Here is a 26,215-nt window from a genome sequence, read left to right as displayed (position 1 = left end):
CTCAATTTTGCCGTGAACCTAAAACTGCTCTTAAAAAAAAGTCTTCAAAAAACAAAAACAAAACCAGACCTCAAACATAAAAAAAGTAACAGGTATTATGTCCTTATGTATTGCTTTACGGTTTAGCATTTACATAGTGTTCCTACATATATGTCCACTAACTCACAAGAATCCTCCCTCAAAGAATAAATCCTGACCTCTTTTGTGGAGATGAAGAAACAGATGGAGCAAGGTCACATGATATGCTCTAAAATTCTAAGCTGGTGGCAAGCAAGACTCAGCTGGTCTGCTGGCACCACCTTCTCTTTGCTAGGCAACACTCACCTTACTAGCAAGGTGACGGCGCCGGCAACCACCGGAGAAGCCACGCTGGTCCCGGAGAGGGCCCGGCAGCCCCCTTTCATACCGGAGCCCCTCACTCCAGCACCATAGGTGACAATATCAGGTTTCACACGGCCATAGCCTCCTGGTAGCTCCTAGAAATAAAAGGAGGTTGATTTCTACCACAGCACACACACTGGCACACAGAACAGAAACAAGGGTTACTTAAATGGAGTGTAACCTCAGTAAGATACTGGTTTTAAAACAAGCTTAAATGATAATGTAGAAAATACAATTATTTTTGGAGTATTTTATAATAACCTGGGTAATAGTAATGTCATAGAGCAATTAAAAAGTGAATTTTTAAAATTTTGTTAGCATGCAAAACTAGAAACTGAAAACTGATTTATCGCTAAATAACTTAAAAATTAGAAATATCTTAGAAATATCACACAATACTAAAAATTAAGAAAAGAAAAATTTTCTTTATAAGAAAAATGTACATAATATAACTGAAGATTTTAATCTTCCACCAGAGGGGAAAGAAGAAACCATTCAGAATGATAAATGTAACTGTACAAGTAACAGATAAGTTTTTAATGGAATACCCTGAAATTTCATGGAAATTGAGGCAAAATGAGAATTACAATAGGATCTTATATTCTGTAGAAAGAAGCAATCCAACTGAAGTGAAAATACCTTTCAGGGCAGTCAAACATAAATGGACTTGCATCCAGCTATGTGGGACCCTGTGTAAAGATACCTTCAACTACAGCTCTGTAAGTAAGTGTCTCAGGAACATTTCTAAGGGCATAGCAATGCATTATAATTCCATGAAAGCACTTCCGAGGGAGCCAGAGAGACATCAATTGGTGGAAGTGTTGTTTCCAAGTATTTAGCCATACAAAGAAAGTGCTGAGGGAGTATAGGTGAATGAATATGAAACATATCCCTGGGACTGACTTTCTCAGGGTGGGGTCCACCTGACTGGCGACAACTGAATATCATCAAGAAGGTATCCAAGTGCACGTGGCATGGACCCACTGTGGGGCCAACTGAAAATGGTGCCAGGAGAGGGAGAAGGCTATCTCATAGAGTGGTGCCAGTGCGGACAAGGCCACCATGTTCTCAGGAGGCTGCGAGTCTTTTCTGGGACTTCCCAAGACCTCAAAGTTTGGCACCCTTGAGTTAGAGCACCCAGAGTGATGTGACCCTGAAGACCCTGTGGGGCAGGCAAGAGTGCCTATTGCTGCCTGAGGGAGCATCTAACATTGACGCCACCGCTGTTCTGATGGGTAAAGGACGACGAATTAGATGCATGATTAAACCCAGAGTAACTGAATTAATTAACTTGTTGGAGTTATTTCCATTTTGTCCAGCTAAATACAATTACTTCTGCGTTAGCAGAGTTGATATTAAATTCTTCTCACTGGCTTCTCTTGCTTCTTAAGGCCAAAAAAATCATCTCACCTAGCACCAAGGAAGACTGCTCACCTTCCTACTACTTAGGACAAGTGGGCATGAATCCAGTTGACCTACAAAGTGAGTCACTCAGAAATAAGTAAAACTGAAGGGGAACCAGGAAACACCACTTAGAACCTGTCCCTGCCTGCTCACCATAGTCAAGTGGCAGGCCAGATCAACGGGGCCAGATCTCTTGTCCTCATGGCTGGCAAGTACCCACAGACCTGGCTATGCCATCCATGCACGTGAGGGTTGGGCTTACAAGCTTTTCTATCTGTGCACTTACAAATGCACCCAAAGGCTCTGAGACAAACGGTTCCTTTAAGCACATGAAAAAAAGCCTACCCAGGTAGTCATTCCCCTTGAAGAGAAGCGGGCGATGTTATCCTCAAAGTCAATGCCACCTACTCCAATCACATCCATTTGATCAGCAGGGTTATTCAGAGTGCTAAATTGAGGCACAAAAACACAAGGAAAGAAAAATAATTTTAAGTGAATAATTCAAATAAAGGCAAATCCTCCCCGAAAAATCTAAGACGGTATTAGGCTCTTCTGTGTCAAGACATGCTGCTGGGATGGCCTGCAGCTACTTACAGCTGTCCTGTGGAAGGCCAGGCTCACTGCCACCCTCACACTGACCACCCTTTCTTCCTTTCCTCCCTGTCAACATATCATACTTTGGCCCAAGACTTTGTTTTTCCTTCACTACCTCTGGCTTGAAGGAATCCCCCTGCTCTAACTTCACAAGATTTAACACTACGATAATTCATCACCTACTTATACATTCTCACATCCCTTTCAAATTGTTCCAAGCGTATTCATCCTGCCTCCCCAGTTAGATCCCACATTCCTCTGGGAAGGAGCTGTAATCACACATTTGCATCTGCTACGGTCAGGAAGTTAGTTTTCAACTGACAGTTTGCAGGGTGTTCCCCTTTCCTCACTGGGAATTGTGGAAATGATAACCATTACTCCGTAATCTTGAGCTCCTCAAAGGAAAGAGGCAGAGAAAAAAACCATGTAATTCTCTTCCATACCTCAAATGTACTAGATCTGCAAAGAAATTATAGTGAAATTGATAACGACAAAAATGTTTAAATTATAAAATCAAGATATAAATCAGGATGCAGCTAAACTATTTGAAAATATAAAACAACCATTTATGAAAATGCATTTCCGAGCTTTATCTATTTGGTAGTTCTGCTACCAAAAAAACAAACTGACAATTCAATAACCAAAACTGATTCCAGTGGCTTCACAAAAACTAGTAGCAAGATTTTAGAGCGTGTGCTTTTGACCAGTTATTTAAACCACACTGAATCAACCCTGGCACTGCCTTTTAGCCCACTGGCCAATGACATGCTATCAAGTGGTTGTACAGAGGCACCGACAGTGATATTTTACTGTCTGATGCTAAAAATTTATAAATTTCTATGAAATCAAGGAGCAGAGCTTAGAAGTCACTGACAAAACTTCCCACTGTAGTTGATGCAAAAAAAAGCCACCCTCTGACCCTCCCTCTACCTGTTAATCCCTATAATACTTAGTGTGCTTTAAACTATACCCTTAAACTAGAAGGGAAAACATCAAGAAATCTTTGCTGGCGATGAAAGGGGAAGCTGCAGCTGCAGACCCCTGCACCGTGAAGTTTAAGTGTCAAGGGTGCAGGACCCTGGGAGAGCTCACAGCAAGGGGATCTGGAGATGCGAGCATTATTTGCAGAGTGACTGGCAGCTCAATGCCTGCAATAAGTGACCCAGCAATTTGCGTACAATGCCGTCATCGAACTACCCGATGCCCAGGCACTAAGCCAGAACCGCACAAGCTGTGCCATCCTGATTACATGCCATTCCCATCACTGCAAAGCAGCTGGCAGGTCCGGATCTGTGCAGTGCTATGGGCAGACACAAAGAACGACACAGGGCCCTCTTCTCCAGGGTTCTTCTCTAATACCCTGGAAACGAACAACTCTTTGACTATAAGCTACTGAGTGTGTGTGACTGCCTAGAGAAGTCACAGGATTTCAGAAGAGCGATTCGTGTATGGCAAAGCAGTCAGAACGGCATGTGGAGGAGCTGGGAGCCCACAGGTGTGAACAGAAGGAAGGCAAGCTAGGAAGGTCGGCAGCAGGAACAGGTGATGGAGACTGGAAAAATCATGGTCTCTAGGGAGACCCAGGAGGAGACTGGAGCTGAGGAAGGTGTACACACAGTAATGGAAAATAAAGCTGAGCCCACAACTTCAGGTGACAATGGCAAACTATGGCAGAGGGCCACAACAGGCCCACCACCTGTTCTTGTAAGTAAAGTTTTACTGGAACACAACCACAACCTTTCACTTACACATTCCAAGGCTGCCTTCACACTACCAGGCCCACACCACATGCCCACAAAGCCTAAGTATTGATTATCTGATCCTTTACAGAAAAAGTTTGGCAACTGCAGCCTAGAATACTGAGGACCTTGAAAATCAAGAAGAAAAATTCTGATTTGATTAGGCAATAATCCACTGAAAAATCTGGAAAAAGAAAATTGCCAGGACATAAATTTTAACAGTAGAAACACACAAAAAAAGGAAGAATAAGAAGAGCCACTACTTACAGAAGCCCAGCATTTGTGGTACTTTCCCCATCTAATTTCATCCTCCATACCACCTACATGGGTGGGTGCCATGCCCTCCTGTGACAGGTGAGGAGTCTGAAGCTCAAAGACTGAAGGTCCCATAGCCTACGAGGGGCAGGTGGGACTAGTCTGGCTCACACCTGCACTCTTCCCACAACCCACGTCACCCATGCAGCAAGAGCTGGGGTGGGGAGAGACCGAAAGGCAGGAAGACCGGCTAGGACCCCACTTCATAACCGGATGACTCTGAACTGGTAAGGGCTGGCCTTGGGGGGAGACATCAGAAATGGGAGAAGGAGCAAAGTTGAGAAACATTTGAAAGGAAAAAAGAAAACTTGATGAGATTACTTAGAAATCGGTGTTTTCCATGGTAGAACTATAGTTATGCCACCTATGACTTAAATATTGCTGATGACACAGAAAAATCCAATACCCTGGACCCTTTACAAGAAGATCACTGACTAAAGAACTATTGGGTCAGAAACATGACTGCCAATATGCATGGTTTTTGGCCTATAAAAACATTAATTTCACATATTCAGCCTAACCCTATGCCCTGAACCCCTTGCATAAGCTCAGCCAGTCCTCAAGGCCACCTGCTCTCCCAGCAGCTCTCCCAGGGATGTGGCTGCGAGGCAGTGAGTGAGTGTTTCTGAGGTCCAGGCACACATCCTCACTGTGTGCACCATAGACACACACGCATTCGGGAGGGAACACATTCATTCGTCTCTACTTCTACCGGGTTATGACACACTAAGGGCAGACTCTGTATTTTCTTTGCCCTTTGTGGTGACCTCACACTCTGTCACTGCACGGAACCACACACATCTTAGTACCCAATAAATGAGGGTGACAAATCCTATTGCAAAAGAATTTCAGCACAAGAAATTATTTATATACATTACTGAGAGAATAAATATTGGAGCAGCAGATAAAAATAAAACTGGGATCTCTAAACCAAAGTTTTCTGCTTCTGATTCAGTGACTAATGTTCTGTGTCTCATGCTGCTTCAGTTCACCACGCCAACACAGCACAAAGGGACGTTTCTGTGATACTGTTCTCTCTGCTTTCCCCATCTGATCCCTCTTGTCAACCTCAAGAGCACCACCATCTGTGTTTATTATGCTGCTTTCTCCCATGTTAGTTTTGTTTATTCCTTATCTTTCCTAGAGAGGCAGACCTCTCATCTATCTACCTCCTCACCCCTGTGCCTCCTACAGAGTGGGTCTCCATAAATACTGCAAAATCCTTTCATTTTCTAACAGATTGACTTTCCTGATTTTGAAGAAAAAAGTAAAATAAAAACATTAGGCCTCCAAGTTTCTATTTATAACAAAGTAAAAGAGAAATTAAACAGAAACAAGACTGGCCTTGAGTTGATAACTACTAAAGCAAGTGGTGGGAACCTGAGGGTCATTATGCAGCCTGCTTTTTTGGTATGCTGAAAATTTCCATATGCAGTTTTAGATAGTTATAAACAGGTATAAATACAAAAACAGACAGACAACAGTTTTTCAGTTATTTTGGGGGGAGGGGGGACCACCTCTAAATTCATCCCTATTGGAGATACTTACCCATAAAGAGGCCCATCATTGCCGATAGCAGAAACCATGATTACGTTGTTAGCTGTTAATTCCCACACCTACAAAATTAGCAAGCATTTATTTATGAAAGAACACCACTTTTAAACAATCAATGGATAACTATCAAAAAATAACCACAACTTTGAAAATTAGTCCTAAGAAATGTACCACTGAAAATGTACCACTAGACCCTTATAGGCATGAATGTGTTTGGTAACTGGTATGTTAGCAAGAATAAAAGCCAGGACATAGGACTATGCAGCACATGGAGCAGACACTGGCTTCCCAGGCATGTTCAGAAAACATGAGTTATGTGTTTACAAGTACATGAGAAGGAGTCAACAAGACACCATGTCCTACTATCCAATGCAAGTCACTAAACCTCACGTCATCACCCATCTGTCCTTACTAGGCAGTCACCTTGTGGGTGGCAAACAAGCAGCACAGGAGGGAGGAAGCATTCAGAGTTGGGCTTGTGAAGGGAGCCCTCACCAAGTGCAGTGATATGACCAACCTTGTCGACAAAGGGATGGTCCATGAAGTCAGGGCCGCCGATGCTGAGGTTGAGCACGTCGATCTTCTTTAAGATGGCGTAGTTGAAGGCATCCAGGAACCAGGATGTGTAGGACACCTGGATAATGTTAAGACAGTCTTTCAGGTGTTTCAGTGAAAGTGTCAAAGTGTACAACAGAGTTTTTAATTTTAAGGGTAAAGTATAAACTCTTAGCAGCATGAAGTATTAACTTAAATTGCAGAAATAAATCCCAAGAATAAATAATGTTCCGCAATGTAGACTTCTACATCCAGAAACTCTAAGACTTCATTGAGAGAGCATGTTCTGAAGGCACCTACCTCTCCAGGTCTAAGGTACAGCTTCTTACCTTCAAGTACACTACCGAGGCAAAATCCCTAACTTCTCACTGCCCCTATTACAAAACGATTGATCCTAAGACACTTGTATTAAGTCAAGTTTATTAAACTGAATAATTTAATGTATTTGTCTAATAATCTTTATTGCTAAATAGGTTGAAGGATAAATGGCATCAACAGAAGTTATTTCATAGAACTATTTATCTGATGTTCAATTCCTCCTAGTTCCCTGACAGAAGTTAAATTACTTTGTGTATCACCATTTAGGTGTTTCTATAAAATACAAAATTAAACTTACAATAAAATGAGTGTAATAATTAAGTATCATGTTTTCTAAAGGCTTTTAAAAATAAGACTACATATTTGTATTTGCTTGTATATGCAAAAGAAATTCTAGGAGGAGGGGTATAAGAAATTAAGAAATCCTCACATGAGAGATGGGGAAGTAAGGGGCACCTGCTGGATGGAGACAGGGTTGGGAGAATTAGCCTGCATTGCCTTTTACACAAATATATAAAACTATGTATCACCTAACAGAAATTAAACATTATAAATAAATACTAGAACCCTCTCCCTTTCCTAGAAATCGTTTCCAAATGAAGAGTAAGGGAAAAGGCTCATAAATCCACATTGCTAAACATGATGCCAAATGCTGGGCTACACAGGTGACCCTCAGGGTTACATCCAGTAGAGGTGAAAACATACAAACATGATTATTCTCTCATGTAGAAAGTACTAAAAATGTGCCCAAGATGCGGTGGCACAGGAGCCATAGGCAGGCCCAAAGGAGAGGAAGAAACGGGCAGTCAAGGAATCCCTGTGCACAGGTGCCCCGAAGCAGAGTCTTCAGGGTTCCAGTGAAGCCATGAAGGGGTGGTGCAGAAGGGCAAAGCCATACCAAAGGGACAGTAGAAAGACAGCATGGTTCATGTGGAACGTGTGCAGCAGCTCAGCTCGCTGATGTGTGTGCATTTAAACCAGCATGTATTTTCTAGAGTTTTAATTTTTTGCCTTTTAATATCAATTCTTTACATTTCAGGGGTCCTCAACACCTACCTGGTTGTTGGTAAAGACCCTGAAAATATGAAGTTCGGCATCTGGAGCAAATCCCTGGCATTCCCTCATGCTGGCTATCACACCTGCCACAAAAGTGCCGTGGCCCAGCCCTGTTGCCCATAAAAAAAGAAAAGTCAAATAAAAAAGAAAAAATAAAGGGGGAAAAAGTCATAAAATTGCTGGTAACGTGTGCCAACATGCAACATTTCAAACCAATTCAAACAGGCTCATTCTCCAAGTCCTTATGTAGAACCTCTGTCTCTCGGTACTGTCTTCCACTCAGAGGCCGCACTGTACCTGTCTCACTTCTGGATCTAGACAGTCCCGCTCTCTCCCCAACAGAAAGCTTCTCCTCCACCAGGCACCCTCTCTCTCTCCTCAAATACCAACTCCCAACATCCTAAGACAGTTAGAAAAGTTCCCACTAAAAGGCAGTAACAACTTGAGTTTGTCTGAATAACTATTGCACACAAACTGTTTAATCATTGACACTCAGAAAAAATACTTAACTGCTAAAATGGGGGGTGGGAGTCCTGCATGAAGCCCACATGTGATCAGAAAATGCCTCACGCATGCTCTCACCACAGTGTGGCCACCTACCATCGTCCAGCGTTCGCTCGTTGGTCCAGTTGGTTCTCTCCTTCACATTTTTGAAGTGGGGATGCTTCTCACTTAGGCCAGTGTCAAAAACAGCAACCCTTACGTTAGCACCTTATCCCAAAAAGAAAGCAAGCACAATCAGGTTTGCGAAATCATCGTTTTGAATTTTTGTCTTTAACACACATCCCTCCTTGTGACCCATGGAGAGCATGTCATGAAGGGCCAAAGTTGGCCCAGAGTGCACAAGGTAGGGTAGATGCACCAGGGGTCCTGGCTGGGGAACACCACCATCTGCTGCTAAACAAGGCATGAGGATAAACAAAAAAATCTCGCTGGACACGCAACTGTCACCAGTGCTCAGGAATGAACCACCTCTCCCACTCCTCCTCCGATGATGGATTTCCGATGATGGATTTCCCCTTGTGGTAATTCCCTCCAAGTCTGCATCCCCTCGTCTCTCTAGAGAGGCACTCACAAAGCACACATCTCTAAGAGCAGGGGAACTAGCCTGACTCTTGACAAGGACAGTGACTTATTCACTGCTGCTCATTCATGAGAACAAACTCTGCAGAGAGGAGCTGTGAACACTCAGGGGTAATCCTATTTCAAGAAAAAAACACGTTTTTATAATAATGAGTCTATTTCAGATATTGGCCAAAAGCCATCTGCACCAATGTGAAATAATAGATGCTATCAGATCAAGAAATTCTAGAAAACATGTAGAAAAAAAAGGGTAATTCTATTGTTTAACTGCTAACAGCTGTAATGAAAGCAATGTCTTTCTGGAATGAAAGTTGTGTTTATGTATCAATACTACCTTAAATAATCAGTTATAGTGAGATAACCATCAAAATGCATTACTTACTTTTAAAAAAGGCACACATAAAATTGGAAACCATTTGGTTTGGGGAATAAAAAATGTGTTTCTGAAGATTAGAGAATTTGTCTTGTGAAGGAGTTTTCACCTTCAAAAGATAAAATCAAGCAAATACAATCATTTTAAAAATGTCAGTCCACCCGGTGTTAAAAGTTTAAGTGTCTCAGGCATCCTGAAAGGCAGGAGGCTGAGGAAATCAGAGGAGAGGGAAGGGTCTCCAAGTCTAGGAGATACGGAGAAAGACACCGAGGCAAACTGTGATGTGCTGGGGGCTAGGGAAACGGGCTTGCATTTAAAAGTTAGGGTCCAAATCTTCACATTAGTTGAAATAGAAATTTTCTGCCATGATGAATCAGTAAGAAAAAAAAATCTTGTTGGACATAAAGGATGTGAGTTTCTTTCGTAGGATATGGTCATTATTATTGTTTCCTGTTCTGGAATAAATGATCAAGTGCGACCGCCAATTACTTAGCCATTCTGCACACAGGGCACCACACTGGAGTGATAAACTCATTTTCATGAAATTGTACAAATCACGAAAGGTAACTATCTTAAATCTCATCTCTTTCCCTGAGAGATTATAGAACTTAGCTGAACTACCAGTCAGCTCTAACAGTGGGCAGTGCTGTGTTTGTTCACGGATCTGTCATGAGAAAAGAAATGCTTCGCAATCTACCCCATCTAACCTCAGAAATGGTACAGAAAAATAAGACACAAAAAGTGAATAGAATCAAACAATTATAAAAGTAACAGCAACAGATGCCCAGCACAACAGGAGCTAAAGATGAGGGACAGCTCAACAAATAATGAGATGCAAAGTGCATGAGGCCACCTGGATTCTGCGCTAGGCACTCGAGAGGGGGGCCTCCTGGACACCAGACCCTACCCTGCTTCCAGGTTCAGGGCACACACCTGTATATCCCATCTGCCAAAGCACGTCTGCCTGCAGTGTCTGGGCAACCTGGCGTGGGATGGCTCTCAGCAACCGTCGACTCGAATGTCTTCCAGTAGCATGCCAGAACCCAGAGCCCAGGGAGAGACTGGCTCTTCGCAGGGGACGGGACGACTGCCACTTCTGGCTCCATCGGGTTTCATTACAGGGCACTGTGGGGTCAGCTAGAGCCAAGAAAGGAAAAACACTGAAATGACATACCCGTCAGAGAAAACAATCATTCTAAACAGCAATGATTACCTTCTGAAATCCTCTTTGAAGGAAAATGGGATTCTCTCCCTTTGCTAGAAGGATTTTCTCAATGCAGTTATATTTATAGCCTCTTATTGGTCATCATTTGGTTCCCAAATAATTTTTTTACCTAAAATTTTCTAACCAATGTAAGGCAGAAAGATTGATAAAATAATCAATTTTTAAGCAATAAAGTGAATTGTGATACTAAAACTGAAGATTTTTCAACAGCAACTTGTTCTCGCTGAACCAGAAAAAGGGGGAAAGTTGAAGAGAACGGCCACTACTCAATTGTGAAGTTTCACAGCACTTGATTTCTGGGACAGGGAAAAAGCCATGTTACCTCATTACACCCATCTCTGGCCAAACATCAATAGGAACTTCTTCCATCTGTATATTTCTCGATATTCTCAGAATGGTTACCTACTAGAATGCCACCTTTCAAAAAGCAAAGAACTATGAAGGAGTCAGGTGCATTTCTGAGGGTGATGGAACTAAATCATATCTTGATTTTGTTGCTGGGTACCTGACTGTACACAATCATCAAAACTTGCCAAATTGTTAACTAAAAAGCAGGGACTTCACTATCTGTAAATACTTAATTTTTTTAATGCTATAATGAAGAAAAAAATGTACTTCAACTCAGTCTTAAGAAGAGCAGATCTATAATACTCCTAAAGTTCTGTTTCTAAAGCAAATTACTATAATTTTTATCCTGGTCTTACCAGGCTACACCCAAGAAAGTATAGGGGAACTGGAAAAATATATAGTCATGTCAATCTCACTAAGTAATTATTTGCACAGTCCAACTGCAATTATTCTGTACTAAACTTCCTATGTTGATTCTGTTCTTTAAGTCAACAGCACAGGACAATACTGGAGGTACTCACTGAAGAATAATATTTAGAACAAGGGAGGGGCCTGTTCTGTTTTATGTTACATACTGAATTCAGTCTGGCTTTACTCTTTGAGAACAATTTAGAAAAACTGAAAAATATTCAAAGGAAAGCAATTCAAATGACGAGAGACTTGAAATCATGTCATGAGTAAGTGTTGAAGGAACTGGAGATATTATCCTGGAGAGAGGCAATTCTCAAGAGGAGATACCATGAATATCTTTAAAATACATCTTTAAGTTCTATCTGGTGGAAAACAGGTTAGCTCTGTCTTAGGGCTCATGGGATAGAGCAGGGATGAGATCCAGAGTAAGACAGGTGTCAGCCTAAAATAAAGCAAAGCCTTCTAACAACAGAGCCACCGGAATAATTAACATTTAATGTATCCTTACAATACCCTAAAAATTGCTGAGGTCTGTTCACATCCACTATTGCATTTCATCTTCATAAGAACCCTATGAGGTAGGTAGTATTATGTCCTTTTTTTCGGATGAGAAAAGTTGAAACTTAAAGAAAAACTGGTCCCTGCACAAAGTAACGAATAGCACTAAGAGAGTGGGCCCATGGGGAAGTAAATTTTCTCCTAAGTCAAGGACAGTCAAGAACAGTAATAGACAGCCACGGTGGAAAGGCTATAAAGAAGCCTAACCAACACATTCTATGATTACTGTGCTAAAATTAGGCATTCCCATGTTTCCTAAAATATTCCGAAGCATTTTAAGATAAAAAAGAAACAACATATAATATTTAGCTAATTGTACAAGGTTTGATTTGTTTTTATCTTCCTGGATTGTTTTGAGGCTATTGCTTTTTAAAGAGAAAAAGCACCACAAAACATCTGGACTAATAGAAAGAGCTCTGAAGAAGTCAGACACCTGAGACTGGGCTGTGGCTGGTCAGACTATGCAAATCAGTTAGCCTTCTCTCCCCTGTGTGTTTTTTTAAAACTCAGAGACTCTCAGGCCTATTATATGACAAAGGAACAAAAGCAAAGTTTCATTTATTTTTCCTCCCAATGAAAGAAATAATATAGAACTAGACATTTATTACTTCAGTTTGTAACAGTTAGGAAAAACACACACCTTTTCTTTGCTAATACACATGCTTTGAAAAATATTATTATATAATAAACAGGCAATTAATTTTTTAGGATAAACTCTATCTTGACAAGCCCAAGTTGTAAAGGTGTAGGAAAGAATAAGCCCTCAAACTGAAAAGGAAATAACTGAATTATTTCCATCTTTACACCTGCACAACTTAGGACTGAAATAAACCCAGCTGAGGCAGGATCGTGCATGGTCAGGAGGCTCTGAGAAAAACAAATGAAACCAAGGAAAATTTTGCGAGATACCATGAAAGAAATGAAAACATACTGACAGAAGCAACATGCAAGCAAGGAGGAGACTCAAAGGCAGGGGTCCTCAAACTACGGCCCGCGGGCCACATGCAAATACAAATATTGTATTTGTTCCCGTTTTGTTTTTTTACTTCAAAATAAGATATGTGCAGTGTGCATAGGAATTTGTTCATAGCTTTTTTAAAACTATAGTCCGGCCCTCCAACGGTCTGAGGGACAGTGAACTGGCCCCCTGTTTAAAAAGTTTGAGGACCCCTGCTCAAAGGCACCAACTTTCATTTCAGAGTGTGAAGGGACATCTCGGCCTCAACATCTGAAGGCTGAGACAAAACCTAGGTGAAAATCACTCCCAACAGAAACAAAAATCACTATCATCCTCTATTGTAAACTTTGATTTTTCCTACCTACCAGAACAACATGAAAGCCTCTTTTTTGTTTTTTAAATTCCTGCCAAGAAAATGTTCACAACTGAGGAAACTAGTTAAGGTGACATGGGTGTGCACTGTACTATTTTTCAACTATTCTACCAGTTCAGTTTTCAAAATAAATTCAAGGGTGGGGTATGAGGGAGGTGGAGCACAACATGGGCAAATATGTACATTCTCTCTCTAAATCCAAGTGAAACAGAAATCGATACACATTAGCCTGGATCTCAGTACTCACACTCTGCGTACTTGAGGGAACGAAAGACTTTCCGTTGGGGTGTTACCCGTTTGATGTTTGGATGATCTTCAAGTGTTAACAGCCCCGCTCTCTGTTTTTCTTTTATCTGAATCACCTCAAAATCACTAGGGTAGTCACTGGATGGATTATTTCGAGGAATAATTCTCCAATTGTTTATTTCACTGCTCTTCAGGGCACTTGAAATAAATGAATTTCTAGCTTTGGCTGTAAAGTATCCATTGAAAGCCACAATATATTCTGAAATCAATGACCACAAATAAAAATAAGAATTTATGTACACATATAACATAAGATTATATCTAATCTAAAATGTCCCTGGTAAAAGAAAACTTAAATATTTTAAAACCCACAGTGAAAAGAGCAGTAAACAAAAAGACTGGTTTAAATGTTCTGGACAGCAGTTTCCAGAACTTTATATTAAAATAATGTGTATGAATCCCCTGATCACAGACTACATTACTCAAAATCAGATACCTGTGCTATTTTTTAAAAAAGCAAATATTAACAGAAGTTTGAATATACAGCAAAGAAATACATGTAAGTTTTTCAAACAAGCAAAAGGAACCCAGAGAAGTGAAGGTTCAATTTTATTTTACTGAAAACAGTAACAAAATTTGGAGATTATACAAGACTATTTGCTAGTTATCACATCTGCTCACTTGTACTTTAGTACATTAAACATTTGGCACCTCCAAATTCCCAACCCTCACCAGCTACAATGGCATCTGTTCCATGGAATCAAGGTTTAGGAAAAGAATTCAGAACGTCAATATCCTTGCTTCATATAAGCTAACTACACTGGGGAAAGAAACTTCAGCAGAGTGAATATAATACCCAAGTGCTATGCACTCACCCCACCTGAACTTTATTGTGCAAAGAGTAGGATTTTTTTTTTCATAAAAGCTAATGTTTAAAGTAAGTTTGAAACAAAAAGCATAGAAGGAGTCCCTAACATTTAAAAGAATAGCATGCCTAGCTGGCGTGGCTCAGTGGTTTAGCAACAACCTATGAACCAGGAGCTCATGGTGTGATTCCTAGTCATGGCACATGCCCAGGCTGCGGGCTCAATGCCCAGTGTGGGGCGTGGAGGAGGCAGCTGATCAATGATTCTCTCTCATTATTGATGTTTCTCTCTCTCTCCCTCTCTTTTCCTCTCTGAAATCAATAAAAAAATATTAAAAAGAATATCATTACCAGATTCCACAACTGTTGAGGAGAATTCCACCTTCAACGTCAGGTGGGAACAGCCAGGACACGGGGCCTTTTCAAAAGATCTCTTTTCCAGTCTGTCACCCAGATGTTTCTTCCCACAGAGCAAAACCACTAGCAGAAGCAGCCAGATGTTGACCAGCTTCATGGTCATAAGTGAATATGGTCATAAAATCGCATAAATTCAAATCACACTTTTTTCTTCCTTGATTATAAGTTAATTTTTGTTTCAGCTAAAAGCTGAAACATTACTGATCAGCCATTTTACAGTCTTGTCCAATGTAAATAAAAGTTAAATTTCATGGCCTTTTGTGATTTGGCCTGAAAAGAGGCTTTCATTTCTTTCTTCGTTTCTTCTCCATCTTGGACATTAGGCTTCTGTCATTCTAGCCCAGACAACTGAGTCCTACACTCCATTGGCACCACAGAACCAAAGTCCAAGGGGATGAGCAATCACTCTGTGAGCCAATCTACAAAACAAAATAAGCATAGAGACATTAGTAGCACACTGACAGACTAGTTAGGATTTAGTTACAGGTGCAATTTAGATAAGAGGGTCAGAAAGATATCCCCATTATAAGGCAAGATAAATGTATGACACAATCACAAAACACATTATTTCACTTTTAGTTACTTCTCATCTCTTTCAGTTTCAAAATAAGAAAGGATAAGTGAGAAAAATGAAGAAAATTAAGGATAAGAAATAACAACAGGAATATTAAGCATATTGGCCCCGATCATCCTGGCAACCAAAGAGAAGGGGAATCACGATACTTTGCTTATCATGTTTTATTTTGCTCCTTTTTAAGATTCTGTATTTTCCTATCATTTGCAATTCTTCAACAGGCATTTTCCCAATCAACACTTTAAATTCGCCATAAATTTCAGTAATTTCTCAGGCAAAAGCTTGGTATACACTCTTACTTTCTAGCTTAAAATTAATATCTACGAACAAACTAATTTTCATTCAAGTCATGTACTTAACATCTTCTTTGAGACACTGTGCTTTAAAAGTACTCAAGTTACACTTCTTCAAATTTTGAAATATTTTTCTGCTAATTCTATGAAAGGAGGATCGAAGGGTTTTTACTATCATTTAATTTATTTTACCTAATGCCTCAACTTAAAGAAACTTAACCTGCTAAATATGTTATAAAACCAGATTATCTCTTCATGAGAAGTAATATGAGAGGATAGTTTGTGAAGTAGACTGTTGCCAAAAAAAAAAAAAATGTTATGTGACTGTTAAATTACAAATACCTTTCAAAATATCTGAATGGTAAAAAAAAAAAAAAAAAAAAGTCATTCTTCACAATGAAAAATAGAGCAGCAATAAAAAACAATGCTGGCTGTGGCATGCCCAGAAAAATCAGTTGCCTCGATCACATCAGAAACATAACCCAGCAAGGGGAAGACAGATGAATGAGACAAGATAGGCCTTCTGTTGCCACTTGAAGACTTAGGACAAGGAGTTAGCCCCCTTTCAAGAGAGGTCTGTCAAGCTGTTAAATCCATCTTCTATCAGACACTGGTGCTATTAAGTAACAAGGAGTTTGTAGTTTCTGGGACTATCCATATGTGCTTCTATAAACAGGAAAACACTGAGCAAGGGGCAAGAGTCTAAAGAATTTTGATAAGGTCAATAATTAGTACTTTCATTGCTGTAATAACAAATGATCCTGAAAAGTTCTAACTCTGAAACTAAAGACTAAACTTGGTGACAAGGAGCTCATCAGACAGAAATGAAACTTTAAAAGTTATTTCCGTATCAACAGTTAGAACAAGTATACCAACAACAAGAACAAAGAAATTAAAAACAGACAAGAATAGAAAGACCAAAGAAAGAAACAGGGGATACCAAAAGCCACTCTAACATGTTTCATAGTAATGTGCTTGGGAGTGAGCCCCAACTGTTTTTGTTTATATTAGACTAGTGGCCTGGTGCACAGATTCGTGCACATTGAAAGAAAATTAATTAGAAGAAATATTTTAATATCGCTACTCGCCCTTTCTCTATAATAGAAGTGTCAGAGATGAAAGAAAATTAGTAAAATGTAAATGAAAATAATATATAAATTGATTAATAAACAATAACAACATGATATAACAAAGACATGATATAAACACAAAAACATGATATAAAAACATTGATAAAAACGACTATCAAATTGATTAAACTTATTCTAATATCTCCCTGTATACCACATTAAGAGTAAAAACACTTTCAGAGCGCTTGACTAATTTCCCTTGTGATGAAGTACTTACAACTTTAACGTCACATGCTCTTTGAACTCGAGAGAAAGCAACATATAACTGACCATGTCCAAAAACAGGTTCAGGTAGGAATAGTCCTACTCTGTCTAGAGTTTGTCCTTGTGATTTATTAATAGTCATCACAAATGCTAGCATCACGGAAACTGTCTTTGAGTTAATTTAAATGGGAGGCCAGTGTCAGATGGGGACACCAGTTTCTTTTGGCTTCCGATGTACGTTGTGCCTAGTTGGTCTTCAGACATATTCTGTCCACGCCCCCGCTTTCTTTCAGCTTCAGAATGTCAACAAAAACAACCAAATTCACAATCAACAATGACAGATCAAAACATACGCGTGCGATTGGCGTCAAGAGCTTTATATGTATTGTGCATGCGCAAGTCAACGTTTATTTTTAAATTGCTAGTGCGCGTCATATATACTGACCAGCTGGACGGACAGACGGATGGTCGGTCACTTAGCCTTTTATATATATAGCGATGGAGTATCACAGAATATAACTACATGGAGCATATGGTTCACCTAATTATAGTATTACTGGTCAAAGAAACTGAAGCTAATAATCATTGGTGATGAGTGTTCATGTCATATTAAATTACCTTATAGTTAAAAGATTTAAATAGATCTCTCACTTAAATAAACAAATCTGTTAAAACTCTTCTGCCTCAAGCTAAAGAATGTATGACATATTTGGGCTATATATAACACAAATATTAATTAGTGATACTAGAAGCAAGTCTTAGACCTAACTGTGTCAGATGCACTGTAATTAAATCTGTTTCCCCCAAATTCAATGCAGCCTTATGCAGAAGAGATGGCTGATGTTCTCTTACAACTGAGGCAGGAGCCTGACTTTAAAAAATGTCTAAGGCAGCGGTTCTCAACCGGTGGGTCACGACCCCTTTTGGCGGTCGAACGACCCTTTCACAGGGGTCTCCTAAGACCATCCTGCATATCAGATATTTACATTATGATTCATAACAGTAGCAACATTACAGTTATGAAGTAGCAATGAAAATAATTTTATGGTTGGGTCACAACATGAGGAACTGTATTTAAAGGGCCAGAAGGTTGAGAACCACTGGCTAAGGTAATCAGTTCTCTCCCAAATAGAAAACAAAATTTTTTAGGTTTTTGGAAAACAGGACATTGTAATAGCATAAAACATTCTACCTTAATTTACTAGTACTCATTCAATCATACAAGTTCACAGAGTGTTAGGCAAGTTTAAGACACCGCCAGGTATTGCAGAATAAACAAGTATTGTTGGTAAGTGAAGGACACAGTCCTCCAGATGTGACCCAGCAAATAGGCCAACCATAACCGCAAACAGCTAAACATGGCATAGGAAAGTCAAGTGTCAAAGTTGAAGCACACGGAGAGTGCCAGGGACACTGGATTGAGGTTCTTCCTGGTGTAGAGGAGGCTTCTGCTGATGAAGTGGATGGCAGCTGGCTCGGATGGAAGCTGAGCTGGTAGGGCTGGAAGTAGGGAAATAAGGAGGGGCAAGGGGCATCCTGAGCAGAGCTGCACCACAGGAGAGGAAAACACAGGCCACACACAGAATCAACAGGCCATCTGTGTGAGGGGGGAGGCAATGAGATGCCAGTCTGGAGAAGCTAAAAGATGAGGGGCAAGGACCTCAAGCAGGTATGAAGTCCGAGCCAGAACATCCAGCAAACAACTGGAAATATAGACCCTCTCCATCCAATGGGGGTGAACTGGCAGAGATAAAGAGAGCCAGGTGGGACTGCTGAGAAATTCTGTTCACTCATCCAACTCATTTACTGAGCAACTCTGAGGAGCCGGGAACTGTTCCAGACAGTAGGAACAGAGCAGAAAACACAATAAACAGAAACATCTGACCTCATGGAGCTGACCTTCCATTGTAGGGAGATGGGCAATATACAAGATAATTAAAACATACAGTACTAAGCTAGTGATAAATACTGTACTATATTTTAAAGGAGAAAAAAAGAAAGAAGGGGCTATGACTGTATGACATGTCAGGGGAGGGGCTGAACTTTTAGACTGAGTGCTCCAGAAACCTCTGAGCCACTGATGGAAGCAGGAAGTTCATCAAGCCCTGGGAGAAAGAGAACTGCAGGCACAGGGAAAGCAAGTGCAAAGCCCTGGGGCAAGGAACATGCCCAACTTGTGTAAAGAAAGGCAAAGAGGCCAGTGTGGTCGGAGCAGTGAAGGAAGGGCAATCAGAAGATGAGACGAGATGACAGGCAGGCAGACTACGGAGGGCCTCGTGGGTCAGAGAAAGGCCTCAGTTTTCACCACGAATGGGAAGGGAACACATGATCAGAGCAGGAAAGTGACACAGGCAGGAGCAGGGAACCAACTGGCAGATGCCTGTAAAGATGGTTGCTTGGGCCAGGGTGGGGCAGGAGAGGTGATGAAGGTGGTCACATTACAGATGTGGCAGCAAAGTTGACAGAATCTGCTGACAACCAGATGTGGCAGGTGTGCAAGTGAGGAGCTAAGGACAAGACCAAGGCCTCTTGCCCCTAAGTGAACCTGAGATGGAGAAGGCTGCAGGGAAGCTGGTTTGGGAAACACTAGTAGGAGGTGAGTTCCGAACATGTGAAATTTTAGGAGCATTAGAGTTGTGAGGCCATGACTCAGGGCAGAAGGGAACAGGGAGGTAAAAAAAAATTCAGTGAAAAAAACTTTCTATATGAAGAGTGGTCAAATGAAAGAGACCACTGGTTTAGTCACTGCCCAAAAGGGCCACACTAGTGAAGGCCAGCCTACTCTAGTCTCCAAACCCACCGGGCTGGAAGGAAGATAGCCTCAAGTAGAAAAACCTTATGGGATAAATGATATAATTGGGAATGACAGGGACAAAGATACACCTGTTTTGTTTGGATCTGGCTGACCTGCTTATGTATGTTAAAGGTGAACTAAAATCTGGGTTTTAAGAAGACACTCTCTTCAAAGAGCTATAGATCATAAGTTATGACAGATACCAAGGTTTCTATGGTCTCCCAATCCCAGAATAAGAGGGCTTCAAAATTTAAATTTGCTTTGAGGAAAACAAAAAACACCACCAGGGAGCTAGAGGCATGGGCACTACGGTTGCAACACAGGCCACTTAAAACCAACACCTGTGCCTTTGGCCTGTTTTAAAGATGGCCAGTCCCCACTGACTCCTCTACTGGGCCTTTAAAAGCACAGACTGCACTTTCCCATATCTAAAGCAGCTATTCACATGTGTCTATGATGGATCCTTCCTGGCTCTCATATATAATGCAAACCCGGTGAGCACTCTCCCCAAGGCAGGCTCCAAATAAGGAGCAACAAGTATTAAGATAAGCACAGAGTATATAAACAGAGACACATACATATACACACATGGGGGGGGGGGGGGGGAAACACTCTTTAAAAAAGACTTCTAATTTTTTCTTTTCTTCCCTTTCTGAATAATTCAGCTGAGGACAAGAAGGTTGGCACTGGTGGGAGTGCCACAGTGGCCCGGTGTGGGAAAATGGAGTCTAAGAGGATCAGAAAGGTGCGTGTGGCGGAGAGGCACCTGGTAAGGGTTGTCAGAGCCTGAATGGGGTGATGGCAACAACAAACGGAAATTGATTTGATCAAATAAATATTTTACAGGTAGTGGGAGGCAGCTTTCTGTCAAAGAATGAAGTCACAAATATGAAAAGGAGTGAAACTTGAATGAACCATGTAGGATCAGACTAAAACTGGAAGCACTGGTCTGAACTCAAGGTCTTCAATATATAGACAGATGTAGAAACAAACATATGCAAATGTGTGTACACACACATACATTTCCTAGCTTTGTCTCCAGAAAGGACACTGGGGCAGTGACATCCCAATAAGAGGGAGCCCATCTAGTGCCCAGCACTGGTCTTCTAAATACCATCCTCACTAAAAGAAACCAGGCTCTCTGGAGGAGGACCTAGTACCAGACTAGGCAGGTTAAGAACAGGTGAGTCTGGAACATCTTATTCTTGCAGAAAGGAAGAAAGTGCTCAAAGAACTATGGGGATGTGTCAATGGGATACAGAAGCCAGCTTGGGATAATCTGAGCATCAAAATAAATAACGAATGTAACAGATCCTAACCCACTGAGTAAAACAAGAAAACCCGAGTCCACGATGACATATATTAATAAATTGAAAATTTAAAGAATGAAATATTCACATAAACTCGGAATGCCTCCCAACAAAACTGATTTACAAAGGAAAAAAGAGTAAGTTTATGTGGAGAAACTTCATCAAGTTAACCAGCAATGGGACACAAGGAACAGGGGCCACTGAGCAGATGCGCTCAAGAGCCCTGTGGCCAAATATGCACAACCTCAATCAGATCATGAGGAAGTATCAGAACCCACACCAAGGGACAGTCTTCAAAATAACTGGCCTAGAATATTCGTAAGTACCAAGGTAATGAAAGCCAAGGAATGGCTTAGATATGGCTCCAGATTGAAGGAAACTCAAAAAACATGACCCCTAACTACAACTCAAGATTCAGAAATGGGCCCCTTTGCTGTATGGACATTATTGGAACAAATAGCAAAATCTGAATGGGGCCTTCCTATGATTGGATAGCAGTGCTGTATCAAGACTAATTTCCTGCCCTGTCGGCTTGGCTCAGTGGTTGAGCGTCAACCCATGAACCAGGTCAGTTAGATTACTGGTCAGGGCACATACTGGGTTGTGGACTCGATCACCAGTAGGAGGCAGTGGATGGATGATTCTCTCTTATCAATGATGTTTCTCTCTCTCTTTCCCTCTCTCTTAAATCAATAAAAACATTTTAAAAAGACTAATTTCCTGATTTTGAAGGCTGTGCTATGATTATGTAAGGAGGTCCAAGCAATCGCAGGAAATGCCCACTAAAATATGAGGGGATAATGGGCACCAGGCCTGCAACTTACTTTCAAATGGTTCAAAGAGAAAAGGTTTTATACTGTTCTTGGAACCTTTACATTGTTTCCAAAATATGCAAGTAAATAAGTTCTATATTTAGTCTCAGGTGCTAGAAATGCACTGAGAAGGGTGGGAGTACCGAATTTTAAAATGTGGGGAGTGCACTTACAAACTTCATATAAGTGCACTCCGCACATTTCTGGTTAGACTCACTGTGTGCATAACCAGACCACATACCATGGCAAAGAGATTAACACATACATCAACCATTACACTGAATGATATCCTAACAGATGGGATTGAGCTAGTCAAAGTGAAATTAAAAGTATTTCTCAACCTAAGGAATTGAGAGAACTCCTGAAAAGATCCATCATAAATTTCTGTTAAAGTTAACCTCAATGTTTCTATAATCCTATGTAATAAAAGCCTAATATGCTAAGTGTTCAAATGTTCGTTTGACCAGTCACTATGACACGCACTGACCACCAGGGGGCAGATGCTCCGACCAGTGGATTAGCTTGCTGCTGGGGTCCAGCGGATCAGGTCTGGGAGAGAGGGGCCCTGGAGCCCTTCTGTGGTCCCTCCCTGACCCCAATCTTGCACCAGTGGGGTCCCTCAGCCTGGCCTGTGGAGGATCATGCTGAAACTGGGCTCTCCAACATCCCCTGAGGGGTCCCAGATTGCGAGAGCTCACAGGCCAGGTCGAGGGACCCCACCGGAGCACAAATCCATGCACCAGGCCTCTAGTTTACATTATAAAACTCTTGCCCTGGCCAGCTTGGCTCAGTGGATAGAGCGTCAGCCTGCGGACTGAAGGGTCCCAGGTTCGATTCTGGCCAAGGGCACATGCCTGGGTTGCGGGCTCAATCCCCAGTAGGGGGTGTGCAGGAGGCAGCCGATCAATGATTCTCTCTCATCATTGATGTTTCTATCTCTCTCTCCTTCTCCCTTCCTCTCTGAAATCAATAAAGAAATATATTTTAAAAATAAAAAAAATAAATAAATAAAACTCTAGTAACATTTTGACAGACATAAATTGAGACATTCAGTATAAAACATAATCATGTTTAATAATTCAACCCAATTAGTACTCTCATATGTTGCTAGTGAATGTAAAAAAAGTTCTTACTACCTTTTAGAATATTTTGCCAATGTGTATTTAAAAGCCTTAAAGACGAATGTAAAAAATATTGGTCTAATAAATCCAGTAATAACAATAAAAAGGAATACTTACTGAGCTTTTCTAAGTAATTTGCATATATTAACTCATTTAATTCTCACAACAACCTGTTACTGCCCTCATTCTCAGATGAGAAAACCGAGGCCCAAGGTAGCTCAAAACCTTGCCTGGAGTCTCATGGCCAGTGAGTGGGAAAGCAGGGCTAGGAACTGGGGAAATCTGGCTTCAGTGGCCACACTCTTAAGAAGTAGGCTACACTGCTCTTCTAAAATCTCCCTTAGAAATTCATTCCCTATATGTGCGAATCTGAAAGCATACAATGATTTATGTCCAAGGATTATAACTGGGGGAAATTAGAAACCATCTAAAAGTATAATAGGGGACTAGCTAAATAATTATGGTTCATCCATATTATAGAACTAGAGACCCAGTGCATGAAAATAATGCACGGGGTGTGTGTGGGGGGGAGGTCCCCTCAGCCCGGCCTGCGCCCTCTCGCAGTCCAGGACCCCTCGGGGAATGTCCACCTGCCAACTTAGGCCCAAGGGGATCGGGCCTAAGCTGGCAGTCAGACATCCCTCTTGCAGTCCAGGACCCCTCGCTCCTTACCACCCACCTACAATGGAGGCCGGAGAGGCTCCCACCACACAGCTGCACTGGCCAGCCATGAGCCCAGCTTCTGGCAGAGCGGCGCTCCCCCTGTGGGAGCGCACTGACCACCAGGGGGCAGCTCCTGCATTGAGCGTCTGCCCCACGGTGGTCAGTGTGCGTCATAGCGACCAGTCATTCTGCCCTTCGGTCGATTTGCATATTAGGGTTTTATTATATAGGATGTTATGCAGCAATTCCCAATTATGTTCCTTAATTATATTCCTTTGGAAAACTGAATAATGATCCCCCAAAGATGTCCTTATCTTCATCCCCAGGACCTGTAAATGTTATTTTATATGACCAAAGGGAGTTTGCTGGTATAATGAAACAAAGAATCTTTAGATGGGGAGATGAACCTGGATTATCCAGGTGGGTCCAATGTAATTACAAGAGTCTTCATAAGAGGGAGGCAGGAGCTCTGAGCTGGCAGTAGATGTGATGATGAATGAGGCTGAAGTAATCAGAGGAAGAGGTTGGGAGCCAAGGAATGCAGGCGCCTCCAGAAACTGAAAAAGGAATGAAGCCCTGCTGACATCTTGACTTTATCCCAGTGAGACTGACTTCGAACTACTAACCTCCAGAACTGTAAGATACTAAATTTGTGTTGTTTTAAGACACTAAGTCAGTAGAAATTTGTTATAGCAGCAAAAGGAAACTAATATATTTTCCAAAGAATATAGGGAAATACTTATGAAACATTAAATAAAACAGCTCATGTACAATGTGATCCACACTTTGATTTTTATATATGTGCACAGGAAAAAAGAATATGAAAAAAGGTCTACCAAAGTGGTAACAGGTTCTACATTTCAATGGTATGATACAGGTAGTTATTTTCTCCTTAAATTCTACTCATTCATATTTTTACAAAGAGAGTATATAATTATATTTATAATTAAATAAAACATGTATTACTTACTGGTAAATACCTTATAAACCTCTTAAGATAGAGGTTTATAAGGTAAATATTATCTAGAAAAGTATTTTCTGGTAAGACAGTGGCACAAAGATTCAAAATATTTAAATTTTAATTTTATATGTAATATGTAAAGCTTAAAAGGGATCTATTTCCTAGGAATTGTTTACTAAAAGCTGTGTCTCCCTCTTAAAGGAAGGCTAAGCTTTTAGCTAGTTCATTCTGAACGGGCTTACCATCTGTAGTATCACTTACTCGTAGGGCCTAATTAGGGCTGTTACTGGATCCACCAAGTGTATATTGGATTTAATATCTATCAGTTCTTTATATAGAAGACCTGGTTACCATTCAATACAAAGGTAAACTCTAAAAGATGGTATTTACATAATTATGGATTTCCATAATTAAGTTATAATTATGCCTCTAATACAGGTATAATCAAAATATATTGGACATCAAACACTGAATGCAAACAAACCAGTTAAAATAATACATGCCAAGAATGAGACTTAATGATATATTTTAAAAGGGAGACAAAGTAGAGGAAATGCATTACTTGGACAAGCAATTGATCTTGCTGACAGCTAGCATTCCATGAAATTCTGAGATTCTTCTACTCTGCATTCAAAAAGAATATGGCTAAGATTATAATTCTGGGTACAGCTAAAGTACATCTGAAATTATTTATTTACAAATAATTAAAAAGCAATTCAGATGAGAGGAAATTACTTGTATCACCCAATAGTCATCTAAGTATGCAGATATACCTTGCTTTTTAATAAATCTTTACTGAAATAACTCCAGAGAAAACAGAATTATGTTTAGGCCACGAAAGGGGACCATTCAGTTCAATTAAAATGTAGCTGTAAAAATACCACTTTTGTAACTAACTGTATAGTTGGCTGTATTAGCATTGTTTAATAAGCTGGCATTTAAGTGATGCCAGACCATACTGTCTTTAAAAAGGTGTGTTTTTACACCTGGTTGAACTGGTTCCTCCTAGCACAGTCTGCCCATTGGTAAGGGGGGAGGGGGAAAGAACACATATAATTCAGCCCAGAGTCAATAGTGCTCAAGTTTAAAAATCCTGGTCTACACCGTCTTTATTGCCTAGTCTTTCACACATGTTGCTCCCGTGTCCTATCCTTCATTCCTCTAATACTGGCTAGCCCACACATGAGGCACCCCCAAACTCAGTACTTTCCTCAGTTTACTTTAAACTCATTTCCTTAAGCAAAAAGACATTGTCAAGATGAATAAATCTAGCTAACAGATTTCTGCAGCACATCAAAACTGATGAGGAAAACAGAGAAGGAAAAATCAACTTAAGTGTCTCTTAACCACCTCCTCAGGCAAAAACACTGTAAGAGACCAAGGTCCCCTACCCAAACACCAAATAAAGGTCTAGCTTCGCATTCTTAATATTTCAAGTCACCAAGAGATGGAGTTGTCAAGCCTTTCCAATAAAATATAAGCAATGTCTCAACTCTCTCCTAGTGCAAAGAGGTAGTTGCAAATCCCTCCACCCTCAAACCCTGCTTAAAGCACTAATGGGAGTCATGTGCAGTTCACCT

General features: G+C 40.8%; 2 protein-coding genes across 4 annotated transcripts in view; both read right to left on the bottom strand.

Annotated features, from left to right (window-relative positions):
- The window catches only part of MBTPS1 (membrane bound transcription factor peptidase, site 1), a 43,948-nt gene extending 28,851 nt beyond the window's left edge, over nt 1–15,097 (bottom strand). For 2 of the 3 annotated variants that reach the window (XM_070398632.1, XM_070398633.1), the window contains exons 1-9: nt 14,708–15,097; nt 13,493–13,750; nt 10,306–10,509; nt 8,517–8,627; nt 7,917–8,026; nt 6,505–6,621; nt 5,982–6,049; nt 2,131–2,233; nt 325–476 (exon numbers count right to left, since the gene is read on the bottom strand). In XM_070398632.1, coding sequence (XP_070254733.1) covers nt 325–476; nt 2,131–2,233; nt 5,982–6,049; nt 6,505–6,621; nt 7,917–8,026; nt 8,517–8,627; nt 10,306–10,509; nt 13,493–13,750; nt 14,708–14,876 — 1,292 coding nt within the window. In that variant the 5' untranslated portion in view covers nt 14,877–15,097. The remainder of the gene's footprint in view (nt 1–324; nt 477–2,130; nt 2,234–5,981; nt 6,050–6,504; nt 6,622–7,916; nt 8,027–8,516; nt 8,628–10,305; nt 10,510–13,492; nt 13,751–14,707) is intronic. The other variant, XM_070398631.1, reaches the window with a different exon arrangement.
- The window catches only part of HSDL1 (hydroxysteroid dehydrogenase like 1), a 37,362-nt gene continuing 26,243 nt past the window's right edge, over nt 15,097–26,215 (bottom strand). The window contains exon 5 of the mRNA XM_070398635.1: nt 15,097–15,192. Within this exon, the coding sequence (XP_070254736.1) occupies nt 15,109–15,192 (84 nt within the window). The 3' untranslated portion in view covers nt 15,097–15,108. The remainder of the gene's footprint in view (nt 15,193–26,215) is intronic.

Source organism: Myotis yumanensis, unplaced genomic scaffold, assembly GCF_028538775.1.
Source record: "Myotis yumanensis isolate MYYU_CA2020_CCGP unplaced genomic scaffold, mMyoYum1.0.hap1 SCAF_18, whole genome shotgun sequence".
NCBI classification, from domain to species: Eukaryota; Metazoa; Chordata; class Mammalia; order Chiroptera; family Vespertilionidae; genus Myotis; species Myotis yumanensis.
The sequence above is the reverse complement of the archived record's forward strand: the minus strand, read 5'-3'. Positions and strand labels throughout refer to the sequence as shown.